General features: G+C 47.0%; 1 protein-coding gene across 2 annotated transcripts in view; it reads right to left on the bottom strand.

The window, feature by feature from the left end:
• Window positions 1-24,812, bottom strand: part of ADAMTSL3 (ADAMTS like 3) — a 278,004-nt gene that overhangs the window by 124,239 nt on the left and 128,953 nt on the right. For both annotated transcript variants that reach the window (XM_081171011.1, XM_081171012.1), the window contains exon 6: window positions 13,232-13,358. In XM_081171011.1, the coding sequence (XP_081027137.1) occupies window positions 13,232-13,358 (127 nt within the window). The remainder of the gene's footprint in view (window positions 1-13,231; window positions 13,359-24,812) is intronic.

Raw genomic sequence — 24,812 nt, 5'->3', positions numbered from 1 at the left:
TAAAAATCTTTCCCTTCCGCACCCTGGTCAAAATATCATCAATCCTGGGCATAGGGAAAGCCACTGGTTCTGTCACTGCATTTAACCGCCTGAAATCACATACAAGTCTCGGCTTGTCCGTGTGCTTTTTATCCACAAAAAACACTGGGCTACCCCCCGCTGCTTTGGACTCTCTGATGAAGCCTCTCTTCAGGTTCTTGTCAATGAACTCTCGCAACTCCTGCATTTCTCTGTCTGACATGGCATACAACTTGCCTACAGGAAGCTGTGCTCCAGGGAGTAAATTGATCTGGCAATCAAAGGGCCTATGCGGGGGTAGTTGGTCAGCTTCCTTCTCGCTGAACACGTCGCTGAGATCTGCATACTGTGGTGGTACCTTCACCTTCTCCATTACTTCCGTCCCTGCTAGGGTGGCTTGGGCCCCTGCTGAACCCTTTTCCCCTTTGCAGTGTTCTAAGCAATGTGCTGAACCAAAGGAAACCACTCTTTGATGCCAGCCCACCAGCGGATCATGTAGCGCTAGCCAGCTCATTCCCAAAATAATGGGAGCGCCTCCCAAGGTGGCCACATTAAACGCTATCAGTTCTGTGTGCCTTGCCACCCTCATTATCATTGGGACGGTCTGCAAGCTGACTCCTCCTCCCAACAACTCCCTGCCATCGATCGTGGTCACCTGCAGGGGGTTGCTTAAAGGGATCGTCTGTATCTGGTGTTCAGCAGCAAACTCCTTGCTCATAAAATTGCAGGAGCTGCCTGAGTCCAACAGCGCCTTTATTTTTAGGGGGTGTCCATTTTGCAGCTCTAGCGACACTTCAATCACTAGAGCAGGTTGAGGAGCTTCTGGCACGGGCACTTTCACTGCTCTTTGGCCTGGCTGCAGTGCCCCGACTGTGGCAACCAGGCGTTGGCTTTTACCTGCTCTGTTTCTCCCTGCTCTCCTCCCTCAACAGCTCCCACCATCCCTTGCCATTCCTTCCTCTGGGGGCAGACTCTGGCAAAGTGGCCTGGCTGTTGGCAGAGATAGCATTTCCGGGCGCCCTTTCCCTCCTTCTTAGCCCCCTCACTGGGTTTTGAAAATGCGCGCGCGCGCGCTGTTCCGATTTCCATCGGCTCTGCCGGCGGGAAAGCTGGCTCAGGAATGTCTGGAATGCGGAACTCCTTCCAACGTTCCCCTCTCCCTTCCCGCCTCTCCAAGGCTCTTGCCTCCTGACGCGCTCCTATGGTCAGCGCAGATTTGGTCAGCTGATCCATAGACACCGCCCTGGGGCTCCGGGACAGCTCGTCTTTCACAGCCGAAGAAAGACCTTCTTCAAATAGCATCTGAATGGGTGCCGCCGATAAATCCCAACCCAATCTGTGAACCAGCATGGTAAACTCAGTCCAGTACTCACGGAGAGATCGGCTTCCCTGCTTGCAAGCCATTAGCTGTCTGCGCACCACCCCTTCCTCAATATCGCTAGAAAACATGATATCCATTGCACGAAAGAACTTCATTGTGTCCTTTAGGACGTCATTGTGCGTTGCCATTAGGGGTCGAACCCAGTCCCGCGCCCCCTTCTCAAGATGCCCAATTACGAAAGCAACTCGCGATTCCTCATCAGGGAACTCATCAAACTGCACATTAATGGCATATTGCATCTCTGTCCTAAAGGCATGGTAATCCTTGGGGTCCCCCCCAAACTTCTGCACCAATCCTGGTACCTTTCTGGGGAACTGAGTGGCTCTCCCCTTCTTGTCTGCATCCTGAGCCCTTCTCTCCTCAAGCCTCGCCGTCTGCAGCGCAAGTTGGACTTCCAACGCTCGGTATCTTTCTTCCAAGCTTGGACCAGCTCCAACCCCTGCTCCTCCGGTTCCGGCTGGGTCGCTCATGATGCTTTCTCCTGCACAGGCAGCGTACAGAGACTGTCAGACTGCTGTAATGGGATGATTAGCTGCTTGTGCGTAAAATCGTCCTCCCTCAGAGTTTGTGCGGCTCCACAAACCTCTGTGTGTGACAGAGCTCCTCAAACATGTCTGCTCTAGTCACTCGTAGAGTCTGACAGTGGCTGTCTGCGGAAGCGCTTCCAGCAAAGAAGCTCCTTAACGGAAACGCGTCTCCTGGACTCACGGCGTGACAGTTTCCGGCGAGGCGTGGGTCTCCCTATGGGAGCTTCAGATACCTCCCCACTGTTCTCGCTGGAAGCGTCTCTGAGCCCTCCCTCCTGCTCGCATTCCCTCAGAGATCCACTCCTCCCCCTGCTGGTTCCTGCTTCAGCTGTTGAGTCTCTTTCTTCCTCCCTGAGCCCCTCCACCACCTGTTGCTCCGATGGCAGTTCCCTGACAGGAGGCTCTTGCAGCTCAGCCCCACCCTTGTTCATAGAGTTGCTGTCTGTGGGTTTGAGTGTTGGAATGGGCCTGGGAAGACCCAGGTACAAATCATCACTCAGGTGAGGAGTGAGCCAGTCACTATCTCTCAGCCTAAACTACCTGATACGCTTGCTGAGATGATGAACTAGGCATATTTTGCATTCGACCTTCATCTGTAATGTTTTATTTTGGTATTTTGCAATGTTCCACCCGATCCTTCAAGTTAGGTTGTGAACTGTCCTGAGATTTTATATAGATAGATAGATAAGATAGATAGATATAGATAATCTCAGTATAAATTTGAGTTAAACAAAGAAATGTACTGTCACATACAGTCAGTGTTCCAACACCAGAAGCTGTCTTATTCAGACCATTGAGCTATCCAGCTGGCAGCAACTTTTCACGCTTTTTGGGCAACTTTCCAAGGAAATGCCAGAGACTGGACCTGAGGCCTTCCGCTGCTATATAATAATAATAATTTATTACTTATACCCCGCCCATCCGTCTGGGTTTCCCCCTCTACTCTGGGCGGCTTCCAACAAGATATTCAAAACACAATAAAACACCAAACATTAAAAACTTCCCTAAACAGGGCTGACTTCAGATGTCTTCTAGAAGTCAGATAGTTGTTTCTTTCCTTGACATCTGGTGGGAGGGCGTTCCACAGGGCAGGCGCCACTACAGAGAAGGCCCTCTGCCTGGTTCCCCATAACCTCATTTCTTGCAGTGAGGGAACCTCCAGAAGGCCCTCGGTGCTGGATCTCAGTCTCCGGGCTGAACAATGGGGGTGGAGATGCTCCTTCAGGTATACTGGGCCGAGGCCGTCTAGGGCTTTAAAGGTCAGCACCACCACTTTGAATTGTGCTCGGAAATGTACTGGGAGCCAATGTAGGTCTTCCAGGAGCAGTGTTATAAGGTCTCAGCAGCCACTCCCAGTCACCAGTCTAGCTGCCGCATTCTGGATTACCGTATTTTTCCATCTATAAGACGCCCCATATATAAGACGCTCCCAATTTTTGCAGAAACAACCAATTGCCAGTCCACCCTCGGCACTATCCGTGTATAAGACGCCCCCTAATTTTTGAAGTGCTCTGGTCCATGGGGTCACGAAGAGTCAGACATGACTAAACGACTAAACAACAACAACAATTTTTGACATAATTTTTTGGGGGGGAACATTAGTCTTATACATGGGAAAATACGGTAATTGTTTCCGGGTCACCTTCAAAGGTAGCCCCACGTAGAGCGCATTGCAGTAGTCCAGCTGCAGTCCAGCCATTTGCAGCAACTCAAAAAACCTACACATCCTATTTGATTAGAAACAACTGTGGCACAAATATATATGCCAGAGCTATACTATCTGGGAACCTGGAAACTGCGGGCAGCACACCAGCTCTGCGTGGCAAGTGGGATCTCCCTTTCCCACAAAAAGGTTGCTGTATGGAGTGCTTCTGTTTATGGCTCCAGCCCGCCAGAGAGTTATGTGCAATGCAGGCACTGTAAATGACTGCAGTGGTCTGGAGAAGAGTGGGGGCTTGTCTCCCTTTCCTTTGTTGTCGCCTCTCCCCAACTTGCAATGCATACCCCAGCACATGGGCTGAGAAACGGGGAAGAGAGGTGTTTAATGCCAGGAGTTCTCTGCCTCAGACACTCTCTCTTCTCCCCTACGGAAGGTCTCGTGGGATCGCAAGCATGCCGCCAATTCACAAGCAGCGACATACGTTTTGGAAACCTGCTAATACTTCCAAAGAGTTAAAAAGCCAGCACATTCCAAAGTTGGGGGGGGGGAGAAATGAAGTCATTAAATTCTAAAACCAGCAAGACAGATCTCAGGAAATAAAAAAGGACTTATGGGTCATTAGACAGATAAAATCCATCTTAGCCTGGTGCCACATCATTCAACAGAAAGAAATACCAGAGCTTGCAGCTTATTCTCATTGAATGTGGTATCGCCAAGCAAAATCTCCAAAATTCTGGAGAAGGGGCTCAGGTGAGACCACAGAGGTAGAAGAAACAGCCCTAACACAGTAAGCCTTTTCTGCCCACGACGGAATGCAATATTGTTCCGTTCCCTTATGATACTCATTAGGGCATCGGCTTTCAGCCATAAACACTTGACTGGTTTGAGGCAAACGTCCAGAGGATCCTCTTGGAACCTTTAAACAACGAGTTGATTTGTGAGATAGCTGCTAAAATAATTTCAAATGTTTCTTTTCCATACAGAAGAGATCTGATAGAGAGGGAGACTCCCTCTCTATAAGACATCTGGAAAGAAAACGCTGCTGCTTATTGACCTGTAACTGCTTTAGGAAATTGCTTAGAAAAGGGAATTCTAAACTCAAAACGCTTTTAATTTACCAGAAAAATAGTAATCACATTTTTATCTATTTACCTAGATCTTTCATTCTCCCTCTCTCTCTCTCTCTCTCTCTCTCTCTCTCTCTCTCTCTCTCTCTCTCTCATCTGGCTGCATCACTGCTAGCGTAAAGACAATAGCTTTAAGCACAAATCAATTTTTGTGCTTAAAACTCACACACAACTGTGTTGAGGTTCCACCACAGGGGTCAGCAAACTTTTTCAGCAGGGGGCTGGTCCACTGTCCCTCAGACCTTGTGGGGGGGCAGACAATATATATATATAAAATGAACCTATGCCCCACAAATAACCCAGAGATGCATTTTAAATAAAAGGACACATTCTACTCATGTAAAAACCCGCTGATTCCCGGACCATCCGCGGGCTGGATTTAGAAGGTGATTGGGCCGGATCCAGCACCCGGGCCTTAGTTTGCCTACCCATGTTCCACCACCTCCACTTCTCCTTTCCCCTCCCCTCCTACCACTTCCACGCATTCTCTCCCACCACATCCCAGCTCTCCATTTCTCCTGCTGTTTTTCTGCTGCTAATGCAGCACTGGCAATCTTTTCCCCCTCTTCTCTGAGGAAAAAAATTCATTTTTCTCTTCAGAGGGTCCTTCCTCAGAGCAAGGCACTCAGCATGAAGGTGGGCCAGGATAGTGCCTGTAGCATTGCTTTGATTCAGTGGCTAATTTTGTTTAGTAACATCACATTTGTAACTAAATTTTTAAAAAGGATTTCTAGCCATGGAATTTCTGCCAGCGCACTCACTTTCACAGGCCACTTCACCCAGAATGCTTTCCTGGTGTAGGGCTGGGCAATATCTGGTTTTCAACCTTGTGATGTATCATCAGCTAAACACTGCAATATTTTTTTTCTTTACAGCACCGGACTTTCTTTTCACTTCCAGGCACATCCACAGCTGAACGACCTTTCGGCTTTGGCCCAGCCGCTTCATCAGCTCTGAATCTACTTGTACTTGTCCTCCACTCTTCCTCAGTAGCATGTAGGATGCCTTCCAACCTGATGGGCTCATCTTCCAGTGTCATAACTTTTATATGCCTGTTGTTTTTGTCCATTGAGTTTTCTTGGCAGGGATACTGGAGTGGCTTGCCGGTTCCTGCTCCAGGTGGATCACGTTTAGTCAAACTCTCCACTATGACCTGTCATGGGTGGCCACGCATGGCATAGCTCATAGATATCACCCAACTCATGTTGGAAGGGATGTCAACTGGGGTCTGCAGAGTGGTCACTGCCACTATCTTTCTCTATCCTGCTCCAGGCAAACTTTTGGGACTTGGGCGGGGGAAGAGCAGATAGGGGGCGGCAGTGGCTACTCACAATTTTTGACATGAGGACCTTCCTGAAGATGGAAAAAAACTGTCCATTTTGGTTTCTCTCCATTTCTCTCTCTTTTTTCAATATTAAATTCAGATCACTACAATTCCACATTAGTTAGTATTTTTTGTCCACCTCATAATTTTAGTGCAAATTTCTCCTGCTATACACATTTTATATGCAAATTTGCCTAATATATGTGCTCCTGCAAGCAATTTCACCCAATATAGTGCATTTTGTATGCTCCTTGCACTAATGTAGGCATCTTTATGCACACTTAACCCCAGTAAATACAGTGGTACCTCGGATTACAGACGCTTCAGGGTACAGACTCTGCTAACCCAGAAATAGTACCTTGGGTTAAGAGCTTCAGGATGAGAACAGAAATCGTGCTCCGGTGGCGCGGCAGCAGCAGGAGGCTCCATTAGCTAAAGTGGTGCTTCAGGTTAAGAACAGTTTCAGGTTAAGAATGGACCTCCAGAACGAATTAAGTACTTAACTCAAGGTACCACTGTACATTTCGTACATTTTACCTGACTGCAGAATTGCATTGCAAAGAATGGAGAAGTGGAGATTTCAAAGGATGACTGTGTTCCAGTTTGCCTGAGTTTCACAAAGTTTCAATTTGGTAAGATGCCTTTCAATGCAAACTGAATGAAAGTTGTCCTCCACCCCTAGCGCTGCTTGGGTCGAAAATTGCTCATGAGCAATTAAATAGGGATGTTAACTTTTACAAATTCCTCTGCATCAAACTTCAACACGTATCTAGTGCAAATCACATGCACTACCTCTCTTATCGCTTCCTCGAAGCATCCGGAACGAATCCAGAACTATTTTGCATATGAACACTTGTATATGGGGAATGTTCATGGGGCATGAAGGGATGTGAATGAAGACCTTGTTTTCCCTAAGGGCGGGCGGACATAGCTATTGTCAGATTTCTCCAGTGTGTTTGCATTAGGACATTCAGAGAAACCATGTCAAGAACTCTGGACAACACTCTACAAAGCCTTGTTCAGTTCTTGTCTGCATCAAGAATGGAATATTTTCGGATTATGTTTTGCCAGTCACTAAAACAGGAGAAAAGTCAGAGAGAGAGAGAGAGAGAGAGAGAGAGAGAGAGAGAGAGAGAGAGAGAAGGGAGGAGTTCAACCCTAAAAGCTTTCCAGTAGACAGAATTGAAATTGATGCTGATGGGAGTTCCATGCACATAAGGCCTAAGATATTCCACTTTCCCAGAGGTCAGGCAGGTTTTACAACTTATTACACTTTCTTTTTGAATATCATCAGTCAAATGCTTGATCATTTCCCCAGAAAGTTTGGGGGGGGGGTTTGGGGCTTGACAACTTACTGGCAGCGTTGCCTTTCTAAAAAGGCGATCAGACTATTAGGCTGACAGCTTACTTCCTATGTTCAAAGCAGCTACTTTTGTGCCGTTTGACCTCACAATTTCAGCAAAACGTCCACTATTCGGTACTTCACCTATTATGGCTGCGAACCAATTCAGGAACCATGCACGTTAACCATAAACTCAGGTGTTGAGTTACGATGGCTACGTGTAGCCAAACGGGACCAACGAGAAAGCAGAGCAAATGATCAGCATGCTCAGGAAAATGCCAAGGTTTGCAGAAGTTAAAATAATAATAAGGGGGAGGGGGCAGAGCCCAAAAACAGTCCAATGGCAAATGCGGGGATGGAAGGGACTTAGATGGGAATGGGAGTGGCAGTGGGATGAAGTACCTTGGCGAAAGGCATGGCTGGCTGGAAGCCTGAAGTGGAGTACTCCATATCCCAGAGTTTTGTTTCAGGCCCCACTGGTTTTGATTTGCTTAATTACCTCTTGTGATCTGTATTTGCCTAAACAATTAATTACGTCAAAGCAATCTGAATCTGTTTTGATCTGCAATGTGCTTTTGAGATGCTGAAGTGGTGCAAGGGGGTTATAATTACAGTAATACCTCTGGTTATGAACCGTCCTTACGCACACTTCGGGTTACGAGCTCCACTAACCTGGAAGTAGATGCTCCTGGTTGCGAACGTTGCCCCGGGATGCAAGCCGAAGTCGCGTATCAGAGGCGTGCACACAGCGGGAAACCCCAGTAGCGAAAGCATGCCTCAGGTTAAGAACGGTTTCGAGTTGAGAATGGATCTCCGGAACGAATTAAGTTTGTAACCAGAGATACTACTGTATCCACTTGTTGAAAGGAAAGGCAATATTTTCTTTCACAGCTCCTGTTACAGTCAACCGCCAGGACTACAGCAGTACAGTGTTAGAAACTCAGATATATAAGGACCCCTGACCATTAGGTCCAGTCGTGGCCGACTCTGGGGCTGCGGCACTCATCTCACTTTATTGGCCGAGGGAGCTGGAGAGCAGCTTCCGGGTCATGCGGCCAGCATGACTAAGCCGCTTATGGCGAACCAGAGCAGCGCACGGAAACGCTGTTGACCTTCCCGCTGGAGGGGTGCCTATTTATCTACTTGCACTTTGACGTGATTTCGAACTGCTAGGTTGGCAGGAGCAGGGACCGAGCAACGGGAGCTCATCCCGTCGCGGGGATTCAAACCGCCGACCTTCTGATCGGCAAGTCCTAGGCTCTGTGGTTTAACCCACAGCACCACCCGCGTCCCATCAGATATATAAACTAGGTGCCAAATGGCTCCTTAAACCAAGGTTACGGTCGCCAAAACAGAATGTCAAGTTGCCATTTTGGGGCAAGACAGCTCTGAAGTCTTAATTTTTCAAATGACGGACAGACTGTGGTGATTATCAGTTAAACATCCGGCTAGTTCAGATGATAACCTTGATCTAGGTGAAGAACTTTGGGTACTAGCTTACTTCTCAACCCTGCCTCTCACCTTGTCCTTTGGACCTGGCTTCTGGCTTGCTCTACGACTTCCTCCTCCTGGCTCCTGGCACACCTCAAGCTTAGCCCTGGCACAATGCCTTGTGGTCATGCTCCTTTGCCGTAGTTACTTGGCAAGACATTCGTAAGAGCTGCAAATGTTATACACACCTCAGCTGATGTGGTATCACTAAGAGAAACTATGTTTTCCCATTCCTTTCCCTCTAGGGACCATTTCGCTAAACAACTTCCATATGCTACATGAGCAACAGTGGGGGGGGCGGCGGGGGGCAACGTCTTGCTTTTTAAAAAAACTATGCACCGCAACAAGTCAGTGACAAAGAACGACTTATGTAAAATACGACTTTAGGCACTGTAATGCTTACATGTATTGTAGAGTCACACCTTTCCGCCCAAAGAATGAAATGAAAGATTTAGGCAGGATTCCATCTCGAAACCCCACTGAAGTGGAATGATGAGGAAACCGTGTAACCGTGGCTTTGATCCAAAGAACATCAAGACCAGTGGGAGTCTGCAATGCGCCGTTTTGCGCCGAGATTCAGAAGGGGATCAGGCCCTCAATAAAGCCAACCATTTCTCAAAGCTTTGTTTGAAGCCCCCATTCCTGGCAACGGTTCAACGTCTCAATAAAATCGCAGCACACTTAGAAACGAGCAAGAAGCTGAGCTTCTTGGTGAGGTGCTGTCTCAAGGCAAACTCCAGCTGCTTCCACCTCACAACAGGAGCCTCAGTACTCTCTGGCCTTGTATCAGATTGGCTGCCTCCTCTCTGATCTGTAGAAGTTCCTCCTCCCTTGCAACCACACAGGGCCATGTGCATTCTGTCTGCCCTCTAGGCCATGGGTAGGCAAACTAAGGCCCCGGGGCCGGATCCAGCCCAATTGCCTTCTAAATCCGGCCTGTGGATGGTCCAGGAATCAGCGTGTTTTTACATGAGTAGAATGTGTCCTTCTATTTAAAATGAGGAACAGTGGACCGGCTCCCTGCTGAAAAAGTTTGCTGACCCCTGCTCTAGGCAATCCAATGGCTGAGCTGAAGAAGTCCAGTCAGAATAAATTATGCAAATCCAGTCAATAAATTGATTTATTATCCATATCAATCTGCTTCTAAGGGCCAAGTTTCCAATGAATTCTTTCTTTCTGACTGTCTTTGCAAATAATTAGGAAATAGACACTATCAGAGACTGGAAACAGATCAAGGTTGAAAATGAAGTTATTGCAACTACTTGGGTGAGCAGTTGTCCTGAGCTAGTAAAATTCTCTCCAACTGACTACAAAAACCATTCTTCTTCCACTTTGTGGCAACAAAAAAGTGTGTAAGGTAGTAATATATTTTTTATATACGTTTGTGACTTTCATGGACACTATCTACAAGGCTGGGGTGTATTATTCTTCCATTTCCCTCTAAGTGTTTCACATACATCATCTCAGTAAACATCAGGAGCAGCCATCACAGGAGGGCAATGCCACAGAGCTGCCCTCCAAACGTTTTCATGGCTGCTGCTGACCTGTATATCTGGTGGCAGGGAAGGGTGGTCATGAGGTCAGGGCTCTGTGGGTGCATGGATGGGAGCACCAGGTTGGCTTCACTGGTGCAGCCACACGGCCCTCAGGCTCCACTGCCCAGGTAAGCAGCCTTATTATCACCCCCTTGCACCTGCTGCTTCCGATAAACATTATAACAACTTTGTAAGGTTAGCACAGCATAATCTAATCAAATCTTTATTGCTAGGGATTATGACCAGCAATAAAGAAGCAAAATAAGGAGCACACAAAACACATTATCCTAATTGTACATGGTAGGATAAAATAAAATAAATTTAAATAAAATAAAATAAAAATGCTGCATAATTTTTTTAAAAAATGGACACAAACATTTTAAAACTTGAAGTCGCAAAGAGGAAAATTGCAAAATGTCTTGAGTCAGTTCCTCTTGGGTTTGGCTTGCTGCAGCACAATATTTTGTTAGGAAAACATTCTTTAAGGAACAGATAAAAGTTCCTGGAAGCTTTAAGAAGGTTCCAGAATTTTCTTTAGTGTGTAGGAGTGGCACTCTAGGCTTGATTGGTGTCAGCTGGAGGTGCAAATAAAGGGAGGAAGTTGCAGGCTGCAATTTCTGCACGAGGAAAGCACACGGACACACCATCAGCACGCATGCTCACAACAAGGTTGGAAGTAAGACAATGTGTGCTGCCAATCTTGTCTGTTTTGCTGTGTCAGGATTGTTAATTACTGGACTGAGATTACACCTTGCTGGAGAGATAAAGAAGGAATGTAAATAGCTTGTATATAATAGTAACAGAAATGCTTGTGCAACCAGTCAAGCAATAAAGCAGCTCTTGACTGTGAATTTGAGTATGACTCCTGTTCTTGTCCTCTGCCTCCGGGGAAAACTCTTGCTACAAACAGTAAGAAGTGGTTTTACCGAGGTGCCACCACATAAGCAAGAAAGCTCAGCAGAAGTGTGTGGGCAGTAACCTCTACCAGTGTGATGTAGTGGTTAAGAGCGGTGGACTCGTAATCTGGTGAACCGGGTTCGCATCTCCGCTCCTCCACATGCAGCTGCTGGGTGACCTTGGGCTAGTTACACTTCTCTGAAGTCTCTCAGCCCCACTCACCTCACAGAGTGTTTCTTGTGGGGGGAGGAAGGGAAAGGAGAATGTTAGCCGCTTTGAGACTCCTTCGGGTAGTGATAAAGCGGGATATCAAATCCAAACTCCTCTTCTTCTCCTCTGACACGGTCCGGTTCACAGGTGATCGAAGTCCCGGCAGGGGATGTCAGGACCGGGGGCAAGATGACAAGGTGGGAGCAGGAATGGGGGTCCAGAAGCCAGGAGTCCAAAAGCCAGGAGTCAGAGGGTCAGAGAGCTGGGAGTCAAGAAGCCAAGGGTCCGAAAGCAAGGAGTCATGAAGTCAGGGGTCCGAGGATCAAGAAGCAAGGCAGGGAACGTGTTGCTGTGGCAAAGAGCCAAAGGGAAATGCTGACCTTATATCCCTTCCTGGCTCTTGCCACCAGGTGCTGTGAGTTACCAATCAGCCTCACCTGTGTGGCCTCGCCTTGCCTCTTCAGAACAAACTTAGGAAGGCCCCAGTCCTGCAAAGTCCTATTGGCACAGGGCCTGGCTCCTGCACGCACACCTGACAACCTCTAATATATTTGGCCACACAGAGTGACAGATGCATACTGGTCTGAGAAGAGACAAAATGCATCTGATTTTCCTGGCAGATTTAATAAAAGAGTATCATTTAGCGCTCTCTCTCTCTCTCTCTCTCTCTCACACACACACACTGCAGATGGGGATGACTGAATAAAAGATGAAACTGCGCAAAAAAAGAAGGTAGTAGCTGGCTTTGGTTACCCTATGGATTCATGGTTGAGCTAAATGTTGAACCAGGCATGGTGGCAGCTGGTCAGCGAATGCTGTAAGTCATCCGGCCTCTAAGCCACTCCTGCCTCACCTTCCCTCTGCTCAACACTCACACCTTTCTTCAGCATCCAGACTTCTCACATTTGTGGAGACAAAATGGAAAATAAACAACGGCAGAAGCCTCTCAAAATCTGGTGCTGCACACATGGATGTCATGATAATATAACGGCTTTCATCCTGTTCAACGGAACCTCTGCTTATATCCCAGACCCATCTTATGTCCACTTCTATCTAATATTAAATTTTGCTGGGGAAATGCTGTTGGGTAAGGGGACACGGGTGGCGCTGTGGGTAAAACAACAGAGCCTAGGACTTGCCGATCAGAAGGTCGGTGATTCGAATCCCCGCGACGGGGTGAGTTCCCGTTGCTCGGCCCCTGCTCCTGCCAACCTAGCAGTTCAAAAGCATGTCAAAGTGCAAGTAGATAAATAGGTACCACTCCGGCGGGAAGATAAACGGCGTTTCCGTGCGCTGCTCTGGTTCGCCAGAAATGGCTTAGTCATGCTGGCCACATGACCCAGAAGCTGTACACCGGCTCCCTCAGCTAATAAAGCGAGTTGAGTGCCGCAACCCCAGAGTCGGTCACGATTGGACCTAATGGTCAGGGGTCCCTTTACCTTTACCTTTTAAGAGGGACCCTGCAGAAAAATGTTGCATCAGGTTCCATCTAGCCAGCCACAAGCTGTTCCAGGATATTCCATCCCATACACAAAGACCGTTTCCCATCACCCGCCACCTCCCGCATCAGAATCCTGCAGCCACTGAGCACGCTCAGTTGCCGCGTGCCGCTCCAGCGCCAGATCCCGCAGAATAAGGCTGAGCAGGAGCTGCAGAACCAGAGAGCTCCGAGTGAACCACAGGGGGTTAGAGGATTAGAATGAACGATAATTAACTTACTTTTCTCTGGCGAAAGGTGTGTCTTAGTTTGCCCCCTCACCAGCCTGCACGTCGAGCCATCTCCTGCACAGACCCCACAGTTGTCCTCTTTGGCGTTACTCCCGAGTTGCCGATCACAGCCAACCGCCTGCCAATGTCAACAGGACAGTCAGAAAAAAAGGGCAAAGTTGTTACAGGCCTTCCCTCAGTTTCTTTAATGAAATAGTAATAATGTTATCTCACTGAAAAATTGAAATTGCAGTATTTAAAAAAAAGAGGACTCAGTTTTGCATATGTGTGTGTGTGTGTGTAACCACAAAAGCAAATAACAGCACTTCACACAAGCTTGTGCGCGGGCGCGCGCGCGCGCACACACACACACACACACACACACTGCCTTTCTGCCAAGGTACCCAAGGCGGTTTACAATTTTAAACTACTAAAACAAGTGATATAAAATGTAAGTTGGCTGGGCAGAGGGAGGAGGGGACAGTCTAGCAGGAGAAGGCCTTGATGTTTTCTGCTGCTTCGCTTGTTCACTGGTCGAACCAGGGTCATCGTCTTCTTCTCATGCACACACACAAACATGTGTGTTTGTGTAAAATAACTGTTTTAATTTAAACAGAAGTCCCAGACTACTCGCCATAACAGGCAAGACAGTGAGTGGGTGACCCTGAGTGTGCCTACTCAGTTTAATTCTCATGTGCTAACTGCAGATGGGAAACTTCAGAAGTCTTGCCCCTCTCTTATTAGCCCTCTGTATCTTTCTGCTAGGGACGCAGGTGGTGCTGTGGGTTAAACCACAGAGCCTAGGGCTTGCTGATCAGAAGGTCGGCGGTTCGAATCCCCGCGACGGGGTGAGCTCCAGTTGCTCGGTCCCTGCTCCTGCCAACCTAGCAGTTTGAAAGCACGTCAAAGTGCAAGTAGATAAATAGGTACCGCTCCGGTGGGAAGGTAAATGGTGTTTCCGTGCACTGCTCTGGTTTTGCCAGAAGCGGCTTAGTCATGCTGGCCACTTGACCCGGAAGCTGTACGCCAGCTCCCTCGGCCAATAAAGAGAGATGAGCGCCTCAACCCCAGAGTCAGTCACGACTGGACCTAATGGTCAGGGGTCCCTTTACCTTTTTATGTTTCTGCTGGACTTTAGACAGACCAGGCCTTCGAAAACAGAACTGCCCTCTGACAGCCTTCAAGCCATTTAGCATATAAAGGATGTCTATATAAATAAACAATAAAAATAATAGTGTATCCTATGTAACGTGGCTGCTCTATAGGTTTCGTTCTCATTCGTTCAAAAGTGCATCTTGATTCTCACATCTGAGTGGGGTGGGGTGGGGTGGGGAAGACTTTAAAACAACTATTCTCACGATAGCAGTCAAACCTATTTTGGTATTCCTGTCTCAGAAATATGGGGATTCCTTGTAAGCTGAATGCTATTCCCTCCAATGTAACTCTGAAGATATCTGTAACTCTGTTGTTTAGAGTTGCCTTTCATCACTTACTAACTTCAGAGGCAAGAAAAGCATTAGAATAACCTTAGTTCCCCATCCAAGCAGAATCCTGGCTTCAGATCAAGAATTAAGAACCCTTGGCTGGCTGCAAATCACAGTCCCATCACATACTCCCTTCCGTGGTACCAGTTTATTCAGTAATTTTACCTTTTTGGAAAACATAAGTGTACCAATTATTTTAAATTGAATTTTACTGAACTTTTTCAGACACCACAAACTAATTATATAAACAAAGCACAGCATATTGGGGGGGGGGAGAGACCATTTGCTAGATGTGTGGGCCATTAAAATGCTTTTCTGAGCAGTTGTTAGTATCTCATTTTTGTATGATCTTACTAGTGAATCCCAATCTCCCTTGCTAACCATCCAGAAATGAATTTGCTCAGCCTACAAGGCCATTAACAGTGTCAAACACAAATTAAAAGTACAGATCATACAATCACCATAAAATGAAATTTCCATCGGGAAAACTTTTAATGGCTTTATCGATAAGCATGAATCCCTTTTACAAATCATGGCTTTTTTGTTTTGCAAATATCTTTCCTCAGCTTGCTGGCTGCCGCATTTTGCAGCTCTGCTTGGGCAGCTAAGCTAACCATACATAAGACATTCTTCTGATTTATCCTAGACTGCTTAGGGAGTAAACGCCTTTGATTTTCAATGGGGGAAATTATAAACAATTAAGCTTATGATGAATAACATTCTACATGAAATGCAGAACTGCCGAGCTGCATCCAGCGTTCTCTGTTGAACCGGTGAGTTTTAATGGTGCACATAATTTCATTTATGAAGCATCTGCTACGAAGCACCTCAAAGTGATTTCACAATACAATTCAAAACCAGTGCTATTTTTCTAGCTGGGACACACCATGGTCGCTCCCCCCCCCCCATTGTTCTCTTATAATGGCAATGGCGCCCACCTGAAAGGTGCCGGAACTGAGTTCTGGTGAGTTCCAGCTGGAAAAATAGCCCTGTACAATCCATGTACAAGACAGGCGCACACATACTAACCAATTAAAACATAAACCCAAATATTAGGCTAACATTTTAGATCTGCAATGTTCTTTCCTACAAAAAGGTACCAAATCTCAGATATACACTGCCCTTGACACATCTCATGACTCAGAGTAATGAGGAGCACGTCAATGTATTGAGGAAAGATTGAACGGGACTGTGAAATATAAGAGCCATGTGGAAAGGGGCAGAGTTCAGCCAGAGATCCACTGGGTCGCCCTAAGCATAGCTCACTGCTTCAGCGCTTTCTTAACAATACTACTTAACCAAGTTGAGGGTTCAGAGTGCTTCACATACATAATCTCAGTCATTACAGCCATCCTATAAAGTAGGATGCGGGACGTGGGTGGGTTAAACCACAGAGCCTAGGACTTGCCGATCAGAAGGTCGGCGGTTCGAATCCCCGCAATGGGATGAGCTCCCGTTGCTCGGTCCCTGCTCCTGCCAACCTAGCAGTTCGAAAGCACATCAAAGTGCAAATAGATAAATAGGTACCGCTTCGGCGGGAAGGTAAACGGTGTTTCCATGCGCTGCTCTGGTTCGCCAGAAGTGGCTTTGTCATGCTGGCCACATGACCCGGAAGCTGTACGGCGGCTCCCTCGGCCGATAAAGCGAGATGAGCGCAGCAACCCCAGAGTCGGCCACGACTGGATCTAATGGTCAGGGGTCCCTTTACCTTTATAAAGTAGGTCACTGTTAGGTTTCCTCAGGTGGCAGGCTGATGTCAGGGAAACAATGGTCTATGGCCACCTAGTGAGATTTGAACTGCAGAACTGTTGGCTCATAGCACACATACTTTACCCTCCACGCTACACCAGTATATATGACATTAAAGCAACAGCATTGCGAGCTTGGAGCTGTCCATCGAAACACCAATACTGCACAAAAACAACCCTACTATATTTCAGCGAAGCCTAGGTTCATTCTGTTCCCACTTAAGTCAATGGGAGCCTTGCCATCAATTTAGCGACAGCAAGATTGGCAAGAAGAAAACAGACCCTAAGCCTAAACAGCCTGCAGTGACAGACTGTGTGTTACCGCAACAATGCAGCCTTTGCAGTGTGTGGCACAGAGCACAACAATTATGGGAACACAGCATTTCCCTTCCCCGTTCCACAGCATCTTGGAAAGGGTTTTCTGTGCACACATGACATTCATTACTGGAGGACGAGCGAATGAATATTCACAGCAAAGGGAGAGGCCACCAACATTCCAATATGGAATTTCCACACTTCCTTGAAAAGCGAAACCTCCCATTGCTTAGGCCAAGGTTGGACTTGCTCCGTAGAAGTTTTATCACAGCTTTGGCCTGTTTCGTTATCAAGGAAGAGGCCACTGAATTTCAGGTTAACAGAAAGGTAAGCAAGCAAACGTTAGTGATAAACTATAGGATTCTGCTAGATGAGGAATTCTGAATAACTCCAAAGTCTGCAAAGTTCTAGATATTCCACAGTTAATTGTCGCATAGCCAGTTTCCTTCATCACTCGCTTTCTTTCCTCTGAACTTGCGAATGGGCTTTGAAATATTTCTATGAAATGAGTTGTGCAATTAGTTGCGTGATCAGCAGATGAACCTCCAGATTCTCGTTTTTGAAACTAAAAATGCTCCTTTCAAACCGATCGCTTTCTACACGATGCATAGTGGCTGGGTTATGTTTAGTCCCAAGATTCTTTGGAGGACGCCTATATAAAACCTTTCTTCTGGGGGCCTTCTCACGCATTCTGAGAGTGTTTTTCAAGGAGTCTGGAAAGCCTGCTGCCAAAGAGATAAACATCTGCAAAGAGGGATTCAAAAAACCACTTTCCTACTTTTCTGCTAGGAGAAGAAGCACAGAACTTTCCCACTCGGAAAAACAGCTTTCCCAGGGTATCAAAATTACTTTCTTCTTCAAACTAGCTACGAAACATCCAAAGGAAAAGGAGGAGGAGGGGCATTTCTTGGGGACTGTGTTTACAGTGGAAGAGCTACATACGAGGTGTGATGGAGATCCTTGACAAAGTGACCTCTGGTGTCCCCTTGACTCTCACTGGGCCCTCGTGAGCTTACCTGATTTAGGCCTAGTCGACCACAGGCAGTGCCCTGGGGATAGAGGGGATATGATATCCTCTTGCCATTGGGCAGCTTCTGGCCAGTCGTCAAGGATTGCCCCATGTTGAATGCATTGCAGTAATCTATCCAGGAGATTATTACAGCATAGAACAGGCTTCCTCAAACTCAGCCCTCGAGATGTTTTGAGACTACAATTCCCATCATCCCTGACCACTGGTCCTGCTAGCTAGGTGTGATGGCCTGGGACTCGGGCTCGGAACCAGAGGAGTCTCAGTCTGGACCAGATCCTTTGCCTCAGGCATCATCTGAACCAAGTCTGGGGCCTGGTCCTGAAGAGTCCCAGTCTGCACAGGTTCCCCTGCAACAAACACCAGCTGGGCTGAGTCAGGGGCCTGAGCCTGCCCTGGCTCCAGATGTGGGGATTACCTCGTCGCCTTCAGCTGGGCCATCACTTACAGCTGCTTCGCTACCGGTTGGGTCAGGGGAGGCTGAGGCGGCCCCTGGGTCTAGTAACCCACCGACATCTCCCGAGCTGCAGAGACTAAGGTCTGAGAGAAGGAGAGACCTGAGTACTCGCAGGAGGAGTGCTCGCCTTCAGGTGAAACAGGGAGGTGAGTCGCTGGGGGATCAGGACCGGCCGCTACCCCAACAAAGATAAAAGGCTGTCGGACCCCGCCCCAGGTTGTGGGAGCAACATTGCTGTATGCCAGATCCTGCCTGAGATCCTGTACCTGTCCTTGCCTGGTTTCCTGCCTCGGCCCTGTTGCACTGACTCCCAGAGGAACCTTCAGATTCTGGACCAGATTCTCGGGTTACCCCTGGGCCCAGCACACTAGGGATCACGGAAGTTGTAGGCCAAAAACATCTGGAGGGCCGAGTTTGAGGAAGTCTGGTATAGATCACCGAGGCCAAAGCCTCTCAGTGCAGAAATGGCGGGAGCAAGCAAATTAACCTGAGCTGGGTGTGAGCATGCCTTGCCACCAAGTCCCCCACCAATATCCCAGCTTGTTCTGAAACTGTTAGGCACATTTTCCCAGCTCAAGTGAAATATTATTGAATTTAATCGAAGGCTTTGGTTTGTTTGCCGGTTTGCTCAGAAGTGCTCTGTGTGCAGGGCTTATTCACATTCCATCTTATTCCAGCGAATGCTCGAGAAGGACTGCAGTTAACCAGCAGTTAATCAAGTATCCTAACTGAGGAAATTAGCCACTTCCCAATCCACAAGTGACCACACACTAACTGAGATACTAACAAATTCCCCAATGCTAACGTTATTCACAGGTCCACTTCTTTCCTTCCTTCTTACTGTGAAGATAACCAGAAAAAAAATCTTAGAACTTTGAGTATTAAGACAAAGTGCTGGTGAAGCTTTTCTAAAGCGTTCAGACACATCCCTTTTCCATTAAAAAATGGGGCTGATGGGAGATGTAGTCCAGCAACATCTGGAGGACAAAGCCTCCATATCCCTGATCTTCAAGGAAGCAACCATAGTGGATTGCTTATCTCTCCAGGATAAACCATTAGGACAAGGCTGTGGTCCAGGATCTGTCTTGACTCCCTTTTTTTTTTTGACCTCCTAAAGATAATATTAGCATGTGAAAGAAACAACTGGAGATTGAACGTTTCCCACAAATACCACTAACAGAGTCCATTATACAGAGCGATGTAATCCTACCCTTTTGAGTGCGAAGAAAATGTTAAGCTTTGTTTATCTACACAGAATTCCAAAATACTGGCTTAAGCTCTGCACAATGCTCCCTTCGTGTGCCGTATCTGAGTAACTTATTCATTGTACTGATTAATGTAAGCGGCTGTTCCAGAGATCCTGGGAAGCTGCTAATTACGGGCCAAACTCAGGGACAGAGTTGGTATTATAAGTGATGGCGAGGAAGCCAAGCTCAGGCAACAAATCTGGGGTACTGCAAAGGGCAGCAAATTCTTCACATTTATATGCATTATCATCTGTATTTACATTTTATTAATTTTAGCAGTAAGTGAAAATAAATTTTAAACGGCTGATCCTATCTTAATGTATACATGTGTTTGTGCATGCGCATGCACACACACTTAATTTTCCAAACCTGTTTTTCTCTCCTTCAGTGCAGCACTGTAAATCTTCCCTAAACCACCCAATAAAAAAATTATGGCGGTTTTATTTTTTAACAATAAAGGGACTTTACACATTCAGCCACCGTTCATCCCTTTACGCATGCAATGAAAAGATAACCATTACATAAGCAGGTAAGCCTGAATGAATGGAGGGGGGAAAGCAAGAGGGGAAAGGTAAAGAAGGAAAACACAGGAGAAAAATAGGCAGGGGGAGAACAATTCAAAGTGTTGGTGCTGACCATTAAAGCCCTAAACGGCCTCGGCCCAGTATACCTGAAGGAGCGTCTTCACCCCCATCATTCAGCCTGGACACTGAGGTCCAGCTCCAAGGGCCTTCTGGCGGTTCCCTCCCTGCAAGAAGCGAGGTTACAGGGAACCAGGCAGAGGGCCTTCTCGGTAGCGGCGCCCACCCTGTGGAACACACTCCCATCAGATGTCAAAGAGAAAAAAACTACCAGACTTTTAGAAGACATCTGAAGGCTGCCCTGTTTAGGGAAGTTTTTAATATCTGGACTATTGCATTTTAATATTTTGTTGGAAGAAGCTGCCCAGAATGGCTGGGGAAACCCAGCCAGATGGGCGGGGCATAAATAACAAATTATTATTATTATTATTATTATTATTATTATTATTATTATTATTATTATTATTATTATTGGACCCATCTGCAGGTCGAGCTGGGAATGCCCTGTCTGAAACCTGGGAGAGCTGCTGCCAATCAGTGTTAACGATGCTGAGCTAGATGGGCAGCTGCCCTGACTCTGAATAAGGCCAGCTTCCTATGTTCCTGTCTGCCTTCTTTATAAGGCTTTTCTGTGCTACATAATAATAATAATAATTTATTATTTATACCCCGCCCATCTGGCTGGGCTTCCCCAGCCGCTCTGGGTGGCTTCCAAAAGAATATTAAAATACTATAATACATCAAACATTAAAAGCTTCCCGAAACAGGGCTGCCTTCAGATGTCTTCTAAAAGTCTGGTAGTTGTTGTTCTCTTTGACATCTGGTGGGCGTTCCACAGAGAGGGCGCCACTACCGAGAAGGCCCTCTGCCTGGTTCCGTAACTTGGCTTCTCGCAGTGAGGGAACCGCCAGAAGGCCCTCGGTGCTGGACCTCAGTGTCCGGGTAGATCGATGGAGGTGGAGACGCTCCTTCAGGTATACTGGACCGAGGCCGTTTAGGGCTTTAAAGGTCAGCACCAACACTTTGAATTGTTTTGTTACGGGAAGCACAATTAAAACGTGGACAGCTTTTAAGTCGTGTGTGCTGTCAGCGTGCAGCATATTTCTTTATCATGCAGATCCGCTCCACGCATCAATGCAGTAAGTAGTCGTTTCCCTGTTAATCATTCTTCCTTGAACAGGTGTTTTGTAATTGGACTTAAATTTGAAATGCCTTATTTTGGAATTTTGGAATCCTCTATCAGGGACGTGGGTTGCGCTGTGGGTTAAACTACAGAGCCTAGGGCTTGCCAATCAGAAGGTCGGTGATTCGAATCCCCATGACGGGGTGAGCTCCCATTGCTCGGTCCCTGCTCCTGCCAACCTAGCAGTTCGAAAGCACGTCAAAGTGCAAGTAGATAAATAGGTACCACTCTGGCGGGAAGGTCAACGGTGTTTCCGTGCGCTGCTCTGGTTCGCCAGAAGTGGCTTAGTCATGCTGGCCACATGACCTGGAAGCTGTATGACGACTCCCTCGGCCAATAAAGCGAGATGAGCGCCGCAACCCCAGAGTTGGCCACAATGGGACCTAATGGTCAGGGGTCCCTTTACCCTTTAATCCTCTATCAATGCTTTGAAGTCAGGTTTTAAACCCCTCTGAGATATGTACAGAAATGAGTTGAACCAATAATAAATGCACTGGAAGTGAGCAGTGTTTCAAAGTCCCCCTTTTGGTACTGGGTGAGCCTGCATGTGAACTTGAGCATACAACTGTATGCAAATAGATCTTCTTGTTGACCCCTCTTCTTCTTCTTCACCTTAAGGGGTGTATATACATACAGGCAAAAGCAATCATATCCAATCACTCACAGATGGATCCAGAAACAGTGAACTTGTATTTGCAACTTCTTCTTCTTCTTCTTGATTCACTGCTGAGATCACTGTGTGCATATGTGGTTGGAGAAGACACAGAAGAACAGAACCCTTTAACTCCACAAATGGCGTTAATGAGCAGAGATGGAGTTAATAAATGCTCAGACATTAAGTGATGGGCAGGGCATAGCTGCTAATAGTGGTACAAAAAAGCCCGGGACCTGTCCCTCTCTCTGCCAAGCTGTGGCAAGAGCACACGGGATCTAAGACACCCACACAGGGTCTGTGTCCTTTGGAGAATGGAAGACACGGCGGAGACTGTCATGCTTTAAGAAATATGGTTCTGTTCACATATTTACACCTTTCGTCTGAATAGAGGAGGTCCAGATCTTACAACATGGCCCAAAGCATTGCAGGCAGTCCTTCCTTCTCCCTTGTCAAGATGGATCTCAGCCTTCTTTCACCTTCCCAGAAGCCCTCTCCCAGAGCAGTTACCCTGGCAACCTTCCAAATCTCCAGTCTGCGGTCACACCTGGTGCAAGAAATTCCATTGTCTTGTTAATGACCCACAATGGCTCTCTTAACAGCCCTAGTTTGGCCAGGCTACCCAGGAATTTCTTTGCAGCCGTTGCAGCCCTTCATATCACAAATAACACAAAACCCTAGCATTTTTTAATGTTAGTGTTTAGAGGGAAACCCCCTCCAGTTCTGTAACAAGAGTTTCATGGATCAGATGTCCCCCAAGATACATCATCGTTAATTGCTTTTTCCAGATCATTATGTCATTATGCCCAGCCCCAATCACATGCCAGGCACGGAAGCCTTGAAGGACAAACTGGGCACCTCAAAGCTCAACAGCCTTGAGGAGCAGGCCAAGCCCCCTGAGTCCACTGCTCAGGATCCTACTGAAGAATGCTGAGGGAGCTCTGGAAAACCCAAGGAAGAACCTCTGGAAATGTCAGAGGAGGTGGAGCCTTTCTTCCAGGCCTCAAGAGCACCAGGACAAAAAGCTTTGGGTCCAAGTGAAAGAGTGATGGCACTGTATACATCTATCACAGGGTTTCCCAAACTTGGGTCTCCAGCAGTTTTTGGGCTACAATTCCCATCATCCTTGACCACCGGTACTGCTAGCTAGGGATGATGGAAGTTGTAGTCCAAGATCAGCTGGAGACCCAAGTTTGAGAACCCTTGATCTATCGGCTCAGAGTCGGGGGGCTACTTGTGAGTAGCAGTTCTATTCACAAGTAAACAATCCTTCATGGACAGCAGCAGTGGTTAGGATGTGGTTTAGGAATCCAGGGTACATAAAGTCTCCTTCTTGAGCTTTCTAGTTGCTGGAAAAATCACAGATCTTAGGCTTCTTTTTACCCTGTTCCTGGTTCCCAACTCCAGTTCTTCCTCCTTGGTGCGTTATACCTTCTGGAATACCCCATGATACTGACTGTTCCTTGATACTGTTTCTTGACGTTATTTCTGGATCCTGGTTTAACCTTCACACATCCCGTGTTTGACCTTGGTTTGTTTGGACTGCGCTGCACCACCAACCCTGTCTCTACTCGTAAGTATTTTGGCGAGAAGCAGAAATTTCTGGGGCTGTGACAGCCCCGGAGACACACCCACCCAGCCCACGGAGTGGGACAATAACTTGTATAAGTCTTGCAAATTTGGGACGACAACTAATATCACCGGCCCTTTTACATGACAAGACCACTCTTCTCTTTGAAATAGTGGAGGAAATGCGGTCAACCTTTGAGAGGGGAAAAACCCCATAATGACAGAGCATATACCACTGGAAAAGCACACTGCTATTACCATTTGGAGGCTGACCAACATGGAATTTTACAAAACTGTAGTTGATCCATTTGTGGCTAGAAGATCCACAGTACTGAGGTCTGTCTGGCCAGGACCAAGTGCCTTTGAGTTATACTGTCGGTCTTGGCAATGCTGGAAAGGTATGGCTTATTAGCATTTGGTGTGCTGTAAACTTCCACAGCTATAAATACGAATCATATTTTATTTTATTTTTCATTTTTCTTTCAGATAATGCATAGATTTGGGAAGCTTGGATTCACTCATTGCATGGGGATAGGAGGTGATGAGGACACACCTGATCAAAATGTTGTTGTTTAGTTGTGTCCGACTCTTCGTGACCCCATGGACCAGAGCACGCCAGGCCCTCCTGTCTTCCACTGCCTTCCGCAGTTTGGTCAAACTCATGTTGGTTGCTTTGAGAACACTCTCCAACCATCTCGTCCTCTGTCGTCCCCTTCTCCTTGTGCCCTCCATCTTTCCCAACATCAGGGTCTTTTCCAGGGAGTCTTCTCTTCTCATGAGGTGGCCAAAGTATTGGAGCCTCAGCTTCACGATCTGTCCTTCCAGTGAGCACTCAGGGCTGATTTCCTTAAGAATGGAGAGGTTTGATCTTCTTGCAGTCCATGGGATTCTCAAGAGTCTCCTCCAGCACCATAATTCAAAAGCATCAATTCTTCGGCAATCAGCCTTCTTTATGGTCCAGCTCTCACTTCCATACATCACTACAGGGAACACCATGGCTTTAACTATACGGACCTTGGTTGACAAGGTGATGTCTCTGCTTTTTAAGATGCTGTCTAGGTTTGTCATCGCCTTTCTCCCAAGAAGCAGGCGTCTTTTAATTTCGTGACTGCTGATCAACCATATTGTCTCCTATTAGGGGGAGGACAATGACTCTGTGGCGCTGAAAACACTACTATTCATTGTTCCAGCGAAGTACAATGGACCATGCTGGCTGTTTTATAGAAAGGCGTCATGATTTTCAAAACTCCATCGTACTTAATGTGTTTAGAAACGCTGCAGTGGATACAGGTGTTTTCCCCTGGTACTCATTGGTGGTGTTCAAATTCCA

The sequence above is a fragment of the Podarcis bocagei genome, assembly GCF_964188305.1.
Source record: "Podarcis bocagei genome assembly, chromosome: 14".
Taxonomy (NCBI): Eukaryota; Metazoa; Chordata; class Lepidosauria; order Squamata; family Lacertidae; genus Podarcis; species Podarcis bocagei.
The sequence above is the reverse complement of the archived record's forward strand: the minus strand, read 5'-3'. Positions and strand labels throughout refer to the sequence as shown.